Here is a 14276-nt window from a genome sequence, read left to right as displayed (position 1 = left end):
AAATACAGAATAAAAGACCAACATGAGGCACAAAACTAAAACCATTCAAACGAAGCCAGCTGAATATATTTATTTACCTCCCCAGTTAAAGGAACTTGGAAGTATGACAGACAGCAACAAACCTGAAGGTTGAGCAATCAGTGAAGGAAATGCAACATACTATTATGTGGAAAGGCTTTAAAAAAAAAGAGATTCTCTGACTCAACAGTTAACAGTATGTATCTCAAAGACTTACCTTTTCCTTACCAACAGCAAGGCCAATTAGGCTGATGCATTCAATAGTTTTTCCTCGTAAAAGTCTAAGTTCCTTCTGTACAGCATTCTCAACAATGTGTTTTAGAGAGGGCATAAATAAGTCATAGTAGGGAACAAATTTCTCCTCTGCTGTATCTGCAACTGATGCAATGGAAGTCACAACTTGTTCCAAAACCAGCTTAGTGCCTTTCTGTATTAACTTTGGGATTAAAAAAAGAAAGATGGTTTGTCTCAAACTTACAACCACTTAAATTTTATTTGAAAATTGCATCCCGTCTCCAAATGTGGCTTTTGTACAGATTATAATTTTGATAAAATATTGTTATAGTCTAAATATCACTATTTACAACATTCAGTTTTTGATACTGAATGTGAATTTAATATCAGCTGTTTTACAAGACTCAAATAATTACTGTAGGATAATAAATGGGGTTTGCAAACTTGACAGAAGACTTTAGCAAAGCAATAAAAAAAGAAACCCCAAAATCATTAAGCATATTATACCTCCTGCAATTTAATCACCATGGTGGAATGAAGATGCTTCACTAGATTATCCAGGTATGGAATAAGCAGTGATTTCGGACAATCTTCAGTAAAGTTAATGAGTGCAGCAGCTGCATGAGCCTGAACACGCTGGTTGCCTTGATCTTCCATAGTTTGCAGAAGAGCTGCAATTACCTACAACAGAATAGTTTATATTCAAAACAAGTTTCTGAATGGAACAAAAATTTATCTTGGATTGTCTATTACTTGCCTTCTCGTGGAATTTCTTTTGGAAACCAGGGGCAAAGTCTGTAGCCATTTGTCCAACTGCATTACAGGCTGCATATCTCACTCTTGGATGCTGAAATAACATTCCCCTCAAACAGTAAGTGTTTATAAAAGCAGAAGTTAAATAACAAATTTTAATCAATCAACTGCATTAAACTTACAGGATCCTGGAGGAAAAGTAAAACGAAGTTAACTATCTCATTTAGAATTCCCTCCATCTGTTGATGACAACCTTCTCCAATAGCTGACAGGGCCATTAAACCAGCATGCCTGTATTTCCAATCAGCTGTGTAAGAAGACATTACATGGAAAATAAGGTATCCATTTCGGAAAATAATAAGGAAAGAGGAATACAGAAGGTCTCATTTTAAAATCGTAAAAGAACAAGTCTGGATACTTAATCTATGTATGTCAGAAATGCTCCCTCCCCACCCCTGCATGTATCTAGACATCCTTTTCTTCAGGCTAGTTTAAGGAAATGGGGGACAAACCCTTCTGCCCAAAACTGAACACAGAAATTCTAAGCAATTGATGCCTCATCCCTAGTGCTAATGTCTTGAAATAGCCTACTTAAATAAGTCAACTAGGAAAGTTTCAGGAAAAGACATCTTCCATTTTGCTACCAGTGATTTCCATACCCTTGTGCTTGCCCCTCTTCTTCAGTGTTTGAAAAAAAGAAAAAAAAAATCTAGGTAAGAGAACTGAACATTCTGATTTAAAGATGAACAAAGAATCCCCACCTCTCTCACACAAATTTCTAATGTCATGTACCCTATTCAATCCTCCTAATATGTTTTTCAAAGGATTGGACAATTTTTTAAAAAAATTGAAGCCTAAGGTTAAATATGGATTTAGGAATTTAACTTTCACTCTTTTTATAATGTTTAGCCTATTAGCCTGACACCTGACCTCCATCTCTCCTTAATAGCTTTCCTTTAGAGTGGAGAATGTGCATTAGTAATACCCTTTTGCCCACAATGTTCTTCCTTGTACTACAACAAATAGGGTTTGAAAATAAAACATACAAGGAAAGATATAGCCAAATCTGTCAAACAGCCTACTCTCTTTCCCTGCTTTGCTGTGGGAAGAAGGTAGACTAAGACTCCTCCCCACACCAAAAGTCAAGAATTTTGGATTAGTGGTACCAGGTCTCCAATCCTACAACTTGTAAAGGGCACTTCAACTCTTACTACTGCTGTCCCTAATGCTACTCACACACATCTGCTGAATTGTGAGGTAGTTTGGGATAGTACGAAGGTCTGTTTTTGCTACTCGCTGTAAAGCAGTGTATCATATATTCCACAGTATTATACAGCACCAGAGTAAAGAGATGCCTGCAGCTCTCCCATCCCAAATAAATTAGTCAAGTAAAAAATGATTACTTCAACATCTGGCTTTTTTTTTTTTTTAAACCACTGTGCTCTGGTCAGACATATTATAGTGAGGTGAAGTGGACTATCCACTCCCACTACTCCATTGTTTCATAAACCCCAGTAGTCTAGATGGCAGATCTTTCTTCTGTACTATAGAAAATCTAAAGGATAATGTAAATATGGTAATTGTGTAGTACCAACGCACAACTCACAGGATTGCCCTAAACAGTCACAACATAAAAGTTTCCAACTCCTGCAAACTTAACCAATATACCACCACGGATTGGCATCCTAGTTGCAGCTTGCTTCATTATAAATGAAAGATATTCTGATTTGCATCGGACAGCTAGGCTAGAAAGTGCCAGTTCTGATAGTGGATGCTGGGAAGCAGCAGTTACAGTGCTTCTATTTTGGCTGCTGCTCAAGTTCACTGCTTTTTCCTAATTCATTAAGATCCCATTGTGCCTCTTCCTTCCAACTCACTGCTATTAGAATGCATGCCTGCATGCATGCATTCTTGTGATGCCAGGAGAGATGATACCTAAAGCCTGTTGGGGCTCATTCTTGCATCCCACCCCTGAGGGGAAAACTTACAATCTTTAATTTATGTAAGGAAGGTTTGAGGGGAAAAAAAGACTGGAATATTACCACTGAAAAAAGAAAAACAAATTCTTTGTAGTTCATCTTTAACAGTTGATTAAATAAGGTATTGTGTTTGAAGTTTTAACCAGAAAACCTTGCAGTCTCTCTCCTCTATTCCCTGCCTGTAAATAGAGCTCTCCCCTCCTATTATACTACCAATGACACTTCACCAAATAAATATTGCAACAGGTTCTCCTTCCCAGCAGAGCACACACCTCATGCGCCTCACCTATCACTATCGCTCAACCCAGATTGCAGCATTCCTGCTCAAAGGAAGGATCAGGGCATACTGACTAGCAAGTCAGGTGAGAATGAGTGCTTCCAACTCTTATAAGACCCAGTCCCCAACGGGCTACATAAAGACTCTAGGTACCTGCCAGTTCTGAAGGTATTGAACATCAAAAGATTAATCAGTTTCCAAAGTATCCAAGTAGTTTTCTACAATGAATAACTTTCATTTCAGAAGTTAAACAGCACAAGAAGGCTGCTAGTTGTTTGTGACTTGCCTTCTTCAACCCATATGCCTGGCTGTCCATATCAAATTCAGCATGCCTTCTAGGGTGCAATAAACCCAAATGTGCAAAATATGATTCAATGAGCAACCCTGTTGCACAAACAAACATTAGGATTCTTGGAGGTGAGGAGAAGATAGATGGCTGGTTAGGATCCATACTACTATAAGGTGGATCCATACTACTACAAGGTGGATCACTATGGCAAAACTCAACCAGTCCACCATAGTGGTTACTACTGTATTTCAGTGTGTGATTTGTTCTTATCCATGTATGATCGCGGCATCTTATTGTGTTTTTTAAAAAATCAGTGTGATTTTAATGCTTGTGAAAAAAGTAGGATTGAGACTCTTGCAGACTAGAGTTCTGTAAAGTTAGAGGACTGGAAGAGGCAGTTTACACTGCCTCACAATGCCTTAGCACAATGACTGAACTCTAACCTGGGGGGACCGTCTCTAAAAAGATAAAGAAGTCGGTATCCAACATAACCCTGGGTGTTGTCTGCAGAGGATGCCAGAAGTGTCAATTACCAATTGTGACAATCTGTAGCACATTTATCTAGTCAAACTCATTCTCAATGTTCTACTGAATTAGTGGGAAATTTCATATTGCTCATATGCAGTTGGTATTTCTAGAACTCACAAGTCCAATCTAAACCAAAATTCTTCAATGTGGCAGACATTTTCCCTCATTTATGACGAAATCCAGAGAAAGTCTGAAGTTTTAAAGGGAAGCTGTTTGAGTTACTTTACTACTTTTAATAAAATAGCTCCTCTATGCTTGACCACCGAAAGCAGAACACATTCATCACATTTTAGATAAATTTTTGAAATTCCACTTTGGATAAAGAATAAATTACAAGTCTATCTACAATATCTATAGAGTTTTATATGCACCTATTAATAATCCAAAAGGATAATGAACAGAAAGCGCTACATAGCTGAACAGGCCTTTACAAAAATAATTATATAAGCTAAAACTCTAAAACAATGCATCAGTTACTTACGATTCTGGAGCATTTGCATAATATGTTCTTTAATCATAGGCAGAACAAGTTTCCCTCCAAGGCCACATGCCATTCTGTCCAATGCACTCTCACCAGCAACTGCATTGCTAAAGTTAATGTTTAAAAAAAATTTCATGATTAATTCAAAGTCTAGGATAAAAAGTCAACAGGTCCAATAATTCATTCGAAAAAGCGTATTTCCTCATACACTTTTTCCATCTCTGAATGTGAATGATCCCTGCAAGCAAATAAAGTTTAAGTTTGAATCTGAAAGATACAAATGCTTATATTTGGAGTCTTTCAATTATAAAGAAAGATTTATTTACACCCAAAGCTTGTTATTCAATGAGACACACACACACACACACACACACAGCTACTTCTGCTCACCCTCCCCTTTAGCATTGCTCCTATCCAAGAATAAACTGCTTCTGATCCTTTTCCTTCAGACACCAGTAACGTAATTCTAGACCTCAATTATTTTCTGCCAGTTGTGGCGCCAACTTATATCACAAGGCTTCTATTTTCACTTCCACTATCTGTAAAAAGTAGAAATGTGTGTGCTGCTGCTCAGAGTGGAGGACAGGTAGAGTGTGGGAGTGCAGGATGCAAACAAACTGCATCCCCATCTTGCAAACACCCAGGTCACCTGTATGCTATAGGGTTTCTTTTAATTGAGACAGCTGGTTTGTCAAATACCTGTCAAAATCATCATCTTCAAGCTCATCTGCATTTGCCCAATCTTCATCTTCTTCTAAATCAACCATCATTGCTAACATCTGAGGAACTAAACACAAAATGAAAACCTGACAGTCATCCCAATTAAATTACAATATACTAAAGTAACGTTTAATCTATAGCTCTGAATGAGTTTAGGAGAGGACGTTCAGAACATTTTGCTTCACATGCAATAAAAATAATAGAATGGAAATTAGGAATACCCTTTCATCACCAAAAATAAATTACAACAGAGTTCTTCTGAAGAATTTTAAATTTGCAAAGATCAATTTGATAAAGTAAAGGCTGCCAACATTCATTTGAAAGGTTTAGCAATATTTGACAAACATGGCATTAGAGTTAGGATGTGCTTGGACTAATTTATGGAAGCTTTGACAAGGAATCCTCCAAATTTTGGCTGATAAAGTACGACGACTGACTACAGAAAACTATTTCCCAGTTTTCCTGCTCTCCATTATGAACTCTTGGTGCACAGACAGTATACCTGGCATAGATGAAAACAAAAAAAAACACAAAACACTACTGACTGATATATGGCAAACAGACCAGTAAGTAATTCTCAATGGCTGTACATATTTAGAGGGACACTGGCCTAATCTTCATCCTGACAACCTGATTACCTGTTTTGGATTGCAAGTGTGTAGCCCTTCTGTTCTGCCTTGTCTTCTTTTTAAACAAACAAGATATAAGCCCTTTAGAAATGGGATTTTCCCACTGAAAGTACCTTAGAACTTTCAGAAGAGCTCAAGATATGAAGAACCTTGGACACTTAATCCATCAACTGTCAACTTGCCCATCCCTGCATTTGAAAAATGAAAGTTTACTCTGTAAACATGGAACCTTAGCTTCTAAATAGGTTTTAATTACACCCTCATCACCATAGTATTTAAGTGTCTTCCATTAAACAACATGACTAACTTATGTCACTTGTTGCTCCGCCTCAGGATAATTGTGTGTGCAGTGTAACGTATGGTAGGGTTTTTATTTGTTTTTACACTATGTACATGTGGCTATATGTTTATATTAGAGAAGACAAGAAATGTGCCTTGCAATTTGAATAAGAGGTAGTATATGTCTGTGGGGACTTCTTCCCTAAGGGCTATCAAACTAGGGGGTACAAAGGAACCTTTGGGAGGGGGGCCCAATGGGGGGGTAGGGAGGGAGCACCACCCACACCTTCCCTGCCCCCAGCTCTGCTCCAGTCACACCCACAGCCACATCCCTGGCTCCTGGCCCTGCTCCCAGTCTCGGCTCTGTTCCCCGCCTAGGGCCAAGGCTGGGGCAGGAGGCCCAGCTGTTGGCCCCCACCACAGCCGGCTGCAGTTCTGCTCAGCCTCTGGCCATGGCTCCAGCTCCACTCCCGACCCCAGACTCACCCCCAGCTGCAACCCCAGCCTTGGCCTCCTTATCCCTGGCTGCATCTCCCTCCTTCTCCCCCCAAGCCCCAGTGGGGTGGGGACAAGGGTAAGGAGGGGGCACAACCCTCAAAAGTTTGGGGACCACTGCCTTAGGGAGTTACAGTCTTAGACCAGCAACTGAGAAAGCTCTCTTGCATCAACTAACATCACTCATGGTAAAAAAGTTCCATTGTGCCTGAGGAGCAGTTTTCAGCCACAGTCCTCATCCTGGAGCTTTATGCAATTTTTTTTTTTTTAGAAAGGCTGGGCCCACGTCATCGCATGCCTTGAAGATAAGGTCCATGACCTTAAACTTTACTTTATATTGTATGGAAGCCAGCATAGAACACACAAAACTTGTTTCATTTGCTCACAGTAGCCTGTGTTGCTGAGGAGGCATGCTGTGGCATTCCATACTAGCTGATGTTTCATAAGACTGATGGCTTTATATTGAGCTATATACAGGGGAGATGATGCAGGAGTGTACAACCAAGGCCAGGTCATCATCCACCAGGATGGGACAGTCTCCTAGCCAACTGTATTACAAGAGAACTTGACTTGACATAACTCGCAGCCATCCTGTGAACTTAGCGCCATGAGCTGGAAGCAAGGACACCATGTAGGAATAATTCATCCTTGCTTAGACAGACAAGACAGCCGCACAGACTGCAGTGTGTTACTAACAGCACAGTTTCAGTGAAAAGACAGAATCATGGGAAGGGGTAGAGGGGAAGTGGGGAAAACAGACCTAGATTTGGGTATCTGCATTTGTAAATTTCTTGCTGAAGTTACTTGGCTGATCAGTAGAATAATGAATTATTATTCGCTTTTGCTAGGGAGATTGTTTAGCCTATTATGAGTTATGTGCTTGGTCTAAAGAGAACCTATATAAAGTTTAGTTAGAGAGTACTTTGGAGAAGCTTAGGAGAAGTCTAAGAGGATTTCTATGAGCTAGGAGACTGACACCTAACTCCCCAGTAGCTAGAAGAAAGGTTGGGCACCCGAAACCTGTTGCTGTAACTTGATACCACCTCAGACTTTGGGCAACTATAATCTCAGGTGCTTCTAATCTAGAATATTGCTAGTTCTGATGTGTGCTTTATACTCAATAAAAACCAAGGACTGTTGGATGGAAGCACTCTTGTAAATACCAATCATTTATCAGACAGAGATGCTGTGTCACCCACTGACTTATTTCCTGACACTGCCTGGAAAACAGATTAGTTACCACATCTTTGGGTTCAGATAACCCTGGGTAACAAATGGAGATAGCAGAAAGCATTACTTGCTCATGATGCTGTGCGAGAATTTAGCAAAGAACCCAGGAGCTATGTAGTGAGTTAACCAATTGTGGCTATGTACAGTAAGCCATGGAAAATTGCACTGTGTCTGCAAGATTCTCAGAGTGCTTTAATTTGCCCACCAAGATAACCTCTTGCATATCCAACCAAAGTTTGAATGTGATGCTGGACTACCAGAAGCCTATGTGTGAAGGCACTAAGAATAAGCTGCTTCAAGAGGATTATACCTGAGATGACATGCTTTTCAAGCACACATGCGCATGACTTGTAAGCATACATATGTGGTAGCGGGGAGGCTCTTATACACCAGTGTTCAAATCCAGTTAAAAAAATCAGAATCTCAACCACACATTGTCACTGGCACCAAGACTCAGATTCCAAAAACCTGGAAGAGTACAAATGACTCTAGCAAATGGTTTAAAACATGTAAGCCTACTGAGAATAGTAACATTTAATATAAAAGACTCCTGAAAAACATCTCTATAAAAGGCTTGCTTTTCATGCACACTATGTAGAAGTCTTTGACCTCCAGAGTTTTGTTCTTCTAGATATACAGGTAAAGATCGACTATCCTAATTTTTTTTACTGTCTTCCTAGATGATTAACATCTCTTAAACAGTTATGAGCATAAAGCAGCACTTTTCCAACCCGCAGGAGAATGAAATAGCAAGTTGCCTTTATGTAATTTCCAGGGACTTAGCATATGGTGAACCAAAGTCTATTCAACTACTACTGTGTGTGGGGGGGAGAAAAAAAAATCTCTCAGAGAGCATGACTTGTTTATTTCAGTGCCCTGTCTGCTCACAAAAGAATCTGACAGGTGGAGCAATATGCATTTAGTTATGCATATAAAAACAGTACTCTGTTGTTGGGTTGTCCAGCTGAGAAAGTTATTTTTAGTGTCCAAAAGTGTGTGCCATGCTTTAGAAAGGCACAGCGCCTGTCCTGGAGAGTTTACAATCTAGATTTTAATCAGTATTTTGGATCGAAACTTAACCCCATATTTAAGCATCTGAATAAACTGCTTGATTTTCAAAGATGCAGCATAACAGTTTCCACTAACATTAACTGGGTGTCAGGGACCCTTAGCACTTGGAAAAATGAGGCCACTTAGGTGCCTAAACAGAAACTTTGAATTTAAGACTTTAATAGTTGGGTGTCCATAGCTTGGTTTGTATAGTGCTAAAGTTTGGACTGTATCTAGTGACAGCTAAGTAAAAAACACATCAAATGCTTTCCCAATATCACTTTCCCTGCAAGCATGTGCTCTAGTTGCTATAGAAGTGTTATGCAGCTGCAGACTGGAGGAGTTCACAAAATCATGAGTGAGAAGGCAAAACAGCTCAAAATTGCCAAGAAGTGGCCTTCACTAGAAAGAGTTTTGGAAAACTGATTTAGGGGCTTGCAGATGTTGATAAATGTTTTGCAATACTGAAAGTCTAGTGAGGTTATTGTGTTAGTTAACATGGGGGACATTGGTTTAACATTTTAAAAAGGAGGCAAGTTATTTAATAGATAACAGGAGTATTTTACTTACTAGCTTGTGCAACAATGTTGGTATGTCTTCTCAGCATAGCAGCAGCAGTTTCTGATAGCGTCACTATTACTTCCAGGGCCAGCTGACGCTGCATGTTATTGAGGTTGGTGTCTCCGCATAACTGCAAGGATTAAAGATTAAAGCTCAATGGTTAGACCAGACGTTTAGCAAATGAAAATCTGCTCTTTGTAATTTCCGGATTTACCTTTAGGCTTAGTTGTAATGTTGGTTCTAAATGTGGACGTAAATATTTCGGAACAGTATCTGCAATCTCTACAAGGGATTTTAGAACGGAGTCATCATTTTGGTAACAGGAATCATTTACAGCCTATAAAAAAATTAGGATGAAATTAAAATATTGCTTTTTACTGATGCTACAAAAACACTGGATTATGAAGAGATTAATTCAGGCTGTTTGCTGGCGTTAAAGATTATGGGGTCTATTTCTTCTGTGTGTGACTAGTTCCCACTGGTGTTAATATAAGCAGAGCCAACGTGATGGGGGGAGAGAGACACTTAACTTCATAAAATCAAATCATATCACTAAGTCAGTAGTGCTCAAATGGTAAAAGTTGCATTTTAGCAGTTTAACAGGTATAACTCCCAAAAAGCATGTCTAATACTTCATACATCTTACTAACTAGTAACTGAAGGTAATCCGCAAAGAAAAAAACAAATTCATGCTCATTTTGTTTCTCTGTTGTATAAATGCAGTCTTAAAGTAAAAAAACCCACCACCTTAGAAATACCAAGCATATCAAGTTTATTCTTCCTTGCTTTTGCTGGAGAATCTGGAACTAGAATGGGACCCTTGTTAGCCCTCAACTGAAGGGCATGGGAATGAAAAATTTATTCAATTTTTTGTAAAGATATCCTATAACCAGCAACTGTCTGAAGTTGTATGTTAAAATTATTTAAAAGTTTAACTAAAACTTCCTTGCCTTTTAATTGGTTAGACAGTGTTCTCTTGATACTGTAGTCATGTTTAGGGCTGCCTTCGAGGAAAAATAGGGCAATATGATCTGAATTTTTAAGGTAAACGAGTCTCTTGCTCTTTTTAGCCTAAAAAGAGCACTTTTGTTCCTTTGGCAGTCACCTCTTATTGGTATAATAGATATTTATTTGTATCACTATTAACCAGATTTTGTTCTTTATCTCAAAAGTATAGTTTAAAGCAAACAAGTTACAAACTGTATTTGGTTCTTCAATTTATAATACAATATTGCTTTTCACGTAATTAGGATCTGTGGTTTAATCTCCATCATGGAAGATACTGCTTAGTCAAGACAGGTCATCCTTATACTAATTAGTACACTCCACCCGCCCTATCCTAGCACTTGTATAACATATACAAGGATTTTTCTTCATTTTTCAGTGATTAAGTTCTACTTGTCTATCCACTACAAGTGTGAGCAGCTGTATAGCAAAAAGTCAGTATTTTTAAACCTGGGTACCTAAAGTCACATGCCCAAATGCATATTCTGCATTAAATATAAATAGCCTAGTTAGTTTTCAGAAGTACTGAGCACCCAAATCACTGAAGTCAGTTGGAGGTTCAAGTGCTTTGTTTCCTTTGAAAGTCAGGGTTCTTGTATTTAGTAGCTCATCTGTGAATTAAGAAACTGAATTTTAGATATCAAGGCTTGAAAAAAGTCTGGCTTAAAGGCCTAACTGGTCATCCAGAATGTCACACTGGTGTCCAAAGCCAAGCTTTAATCATGGTCGTAACATTTCATATCCTTCCCACTAGCCAATCAGTAGAATGAACTTCAACAGCCGCAGAATTCTTTTCCAACTGCCTCTAAAGATCACCCACAATTATCCCAAGACTTCTCATCTCCTATTTATAACCAGAGATCTACATATTCTGTTTACCATAGCCACGGAATCCATCCTTACCACGAAACCGTGGACTAGAATCAGTTTTCAGTTACAAATATGTAGCCATCCCTTAAGGTTGCAAAGGAAATCTTGAAATCATGAACCACATGCAATTAATATAGTGTTAACTGAATCTTGAGAAGGCCTCAAATTGAAGCTCTGAGGGGTAACTGCACATATGCATCCAAATAGGCTGTTTGCCATATTTAGTTTTCAGACCTATCTGTGCCTATATTAACTATTTTACTGCTTAACATTTTAGTATGAACAGGATGATTATCCCACAATTCCTTCTTTCTAGCTGCCAAAAGCTCAAATTATATCATACTCCGCTACTAAAACAATTATGTATTGTCAAAACAAAATTTGTCACACAAATTCTAGAGAGTAAAAAACTGATTTCCGTACCAAACAGGTGTTCCTGTATTCATTTCCACAGTTAAAACACACTCAATTTTTCATTTAAATGAAGCTGCTACAGAATTTCCAGTGTGCTGCAGAAGGCAGGAATCTTGGCAGAAAATTTAGGTTCCGCTTATCAGAGTAAAAGAGGCTATGTTTATAGCTTCCACTGCCTCCAGCAACAAGCCATCCTCCTGACCCTAGCAACAAAGGTTACGTTAATGTTCTTAATCTACTCTGAACTGCACTATGCAATATGAATGGCAAGAAACTCACTATGGCTGCTACAAACACTGTACCAAATGAACATGCTATTATTACCTGCTTCCTTTTATAAAACCATCTGTATCCCACAATACCTGCCCAAGTAGAGCTCAAACTACCCAACTTAGCTTTTCCCAAAACTAGATACCCTTTAACTCCAACTCTTGCACAACTTTATCCCTTTCAAAACAAACATAAGCCAGCTTGAATCATAGGTGAGTTTCTACTCTGATCCTCTAGAGCTAAAAGGGACCAAAAGAACATTTGGTTTGACCTGTATATCACAGGCCATTGAATTTTACCCAGTTAATCCTGTACTGAGCCCCACAGCTTCTGTTTGGCTAAAGCATATTTTCTAGGCATCCAGTCTTGATTTAAGACTTCAAAGACAGAATCCACCAGTTCCCTTCATATTTTGTTCTAATGGCTAATTTCTTTCACTGTTAACTGACATTTCTAATTTGAATTTGTCTGGTTACAGCTTTCAGCCATTGGCTCTTGTTATGCCTCTGCGCTAGGCTAAAGAGCTCTTTAATACCTGGTATTTTTCTCTCAAAGGTTTTTCCTGCACAAATCAAGTCCTCTCTCAAGCTTATTGATAAACTAAACAGACTGAGCTCCTTAAGTATCACTAAGAAATTTTTTCCCCCAAGCCCACAAGTCATTTTTGTGGCTCTTTTCTGAACCCTTTCCATTTTTTCAACATCCTCTTAAAAATATGGACATCAGAACTGGATACAGTATTCCAGTATCAATTTCCCTACTCCAACTCACTACTCCCCTATTTATACATCCAAGGATTACATTAGCCTTTTTTGCCACAACCTTGCATTAGAAGCTCATATTCAGTTGCTTTTCTGCTATGACCCCTAAATCTTTTCCAGAGTCACTGCTTTCTAGTATATACTCCCACTCCTTGTTCCTACATGTATGACCTTGCACTTGGCTGTATTAAATATTTTGTATAAATTGGCCGACCTTGCCAAGTGATCCAGGTCGCTCAGTATGACGGCCTTATTCTCATTTATCACTCAATCTGTGAGCCATCAGCGAATGTTATTCATATTTTCTTCCAGATAATTGAAAGTCAAACAGCATTGGGCCTAGAACCAATTCCTGCAACATCCTACGAGGAACACACCCATTTGATGACAATTCCTATTGCCAATTAGTTTGAGATGGTCCGTTAGCAATTCATTTAGCATATACTTTGATGTTGCATAGTTCTAAGGGTTTTTAAAATCAGGATGTTCCACACTATTAAGTAAAATATCTTACAAAAGTCTATATATTAACCAAACTTGTAATCTCATCAAAAAATGAAATCAGGTTTGACAAACCTATTTCCCATAAATTCATGTTGATTAGCATTAATTATATTCTCAACATTTACTTCTTTGTCCACTGAATACCAGGTCAGAGTTTTCATTATTTTGCCTGGGATTGATGTTAGGTTAACGGGCCTATGACTACCTAGGTTATCGTCCCTGCCCTTTTTGAATAACGGCAAACATTAGTACTTTTCCTGTCTTCTGGAATTTCCTAGGTTTCCAAGATTTATTAAAAGTGATCCCTGGGCCAGAGATCTCTCCAGACAACTCTGAGTAAGTGTGCAAGTTATCTGAACCTGGTGATTTAAAAATATTTATCCTTAGCAGATGTTTAACATCCTGCTTTATTATTTACAATTTCATAATCGTGCGTTTTCTTATAATATATGATGGAGCATAGTTCTTTTTTAAACATGTACACCAGCAAAGACTCTACTATAAAGTGATTCATTTTTACTGCTCAAGCGTTACCATAACATTTAAGATATCGACCATTAAAATAAATGGATTTTCCATAGAAATGTAGTTATAAATATAAAATGTTTTATCTTAGACCTTATTTATTATTTGTGTTACAAAAGCACCAAACATGTACTTGAGGGTGGGCAAACAATGAAAGTCTCTGTGCCAAAGAGTTTACAATTTCAGGCTATGTCGACATTACAGCTTATGTCGGCATAACTTATGTCGCTCAGGGTGTGAATAAATCAACGCCAAGCGACGTAAGTTACACTGACATAAGCACTGGTGTGGACAGCGCTACGTCGGCAGCTTCTCCTGCCAACATAGCTACCACCACTCGGAGGTGGTTTTATTATGCCAACGGAAGAACTCTCTTATCAGCATAGAACGTCTTCACTATATGC

At 38.5% G+C, this 14276-nt stretch overlaps 1 protein-coding gene across 1 annotated transcript in view; it reads right to left on the bottom strand.

The window, feature by feature from the left end:
* Positions 1 to 14276, bottom strand: part of IPO5 (importin 5) — an 82100-nt gene that overhangs the window by 49567 nt on the left and 18257 nt on the right. Inside the window, exons 7-14 of the mRNA XM_074962851.1 lie at positions 9738 to 9860; positions 9533 to 9653; positions 5259 to 5346; positions 4560 to 4666; positions 1188 to 1312; positions 1010 to 1099; positions 760 to 933; positions 236 to 454 (exon numbers count right to left, since the gene is read on the bottom strand). Coding sequence (XP_074818952.1) covers positions 236 to 454; positions 760 to 933; positions 1010 to 1099; positions 1188 to 1312; positions 4560 to 4666; positions 5259 to 5346; positions 9533 to 9653; positions 9738 to 9860 — 1047 coding nt within the window. The remainder of the gene's footprint in view (positions 1 to 235; positions 455 to 759; positions 934 to 1009; positions 1100 to 1187; positions 1313 to 4559; positions 4667 to 5258; positions 5347 to 9532; positions 9654 to 9737; positions 9861 to 14276) is intronic.

Source organism: Natator depressus, chromosome 1 (assembly GCF_965152275.1).
Source record: "Natator depressus isolate rNatDep1 chromosome 1, rNatDep2.hap1, whole genome shotgun sequence".
NCBI classification, from domain to species: domain Eukaryota; kingdom Metazoa; phylum Chordata; order Testudines; family Cheloniidae; genus Natator; species Natator depressus.
Note: the sequence above shows the minus strand (reverse complement) of the source record. Positions and strands in the feature narration are given on the sequence as shown.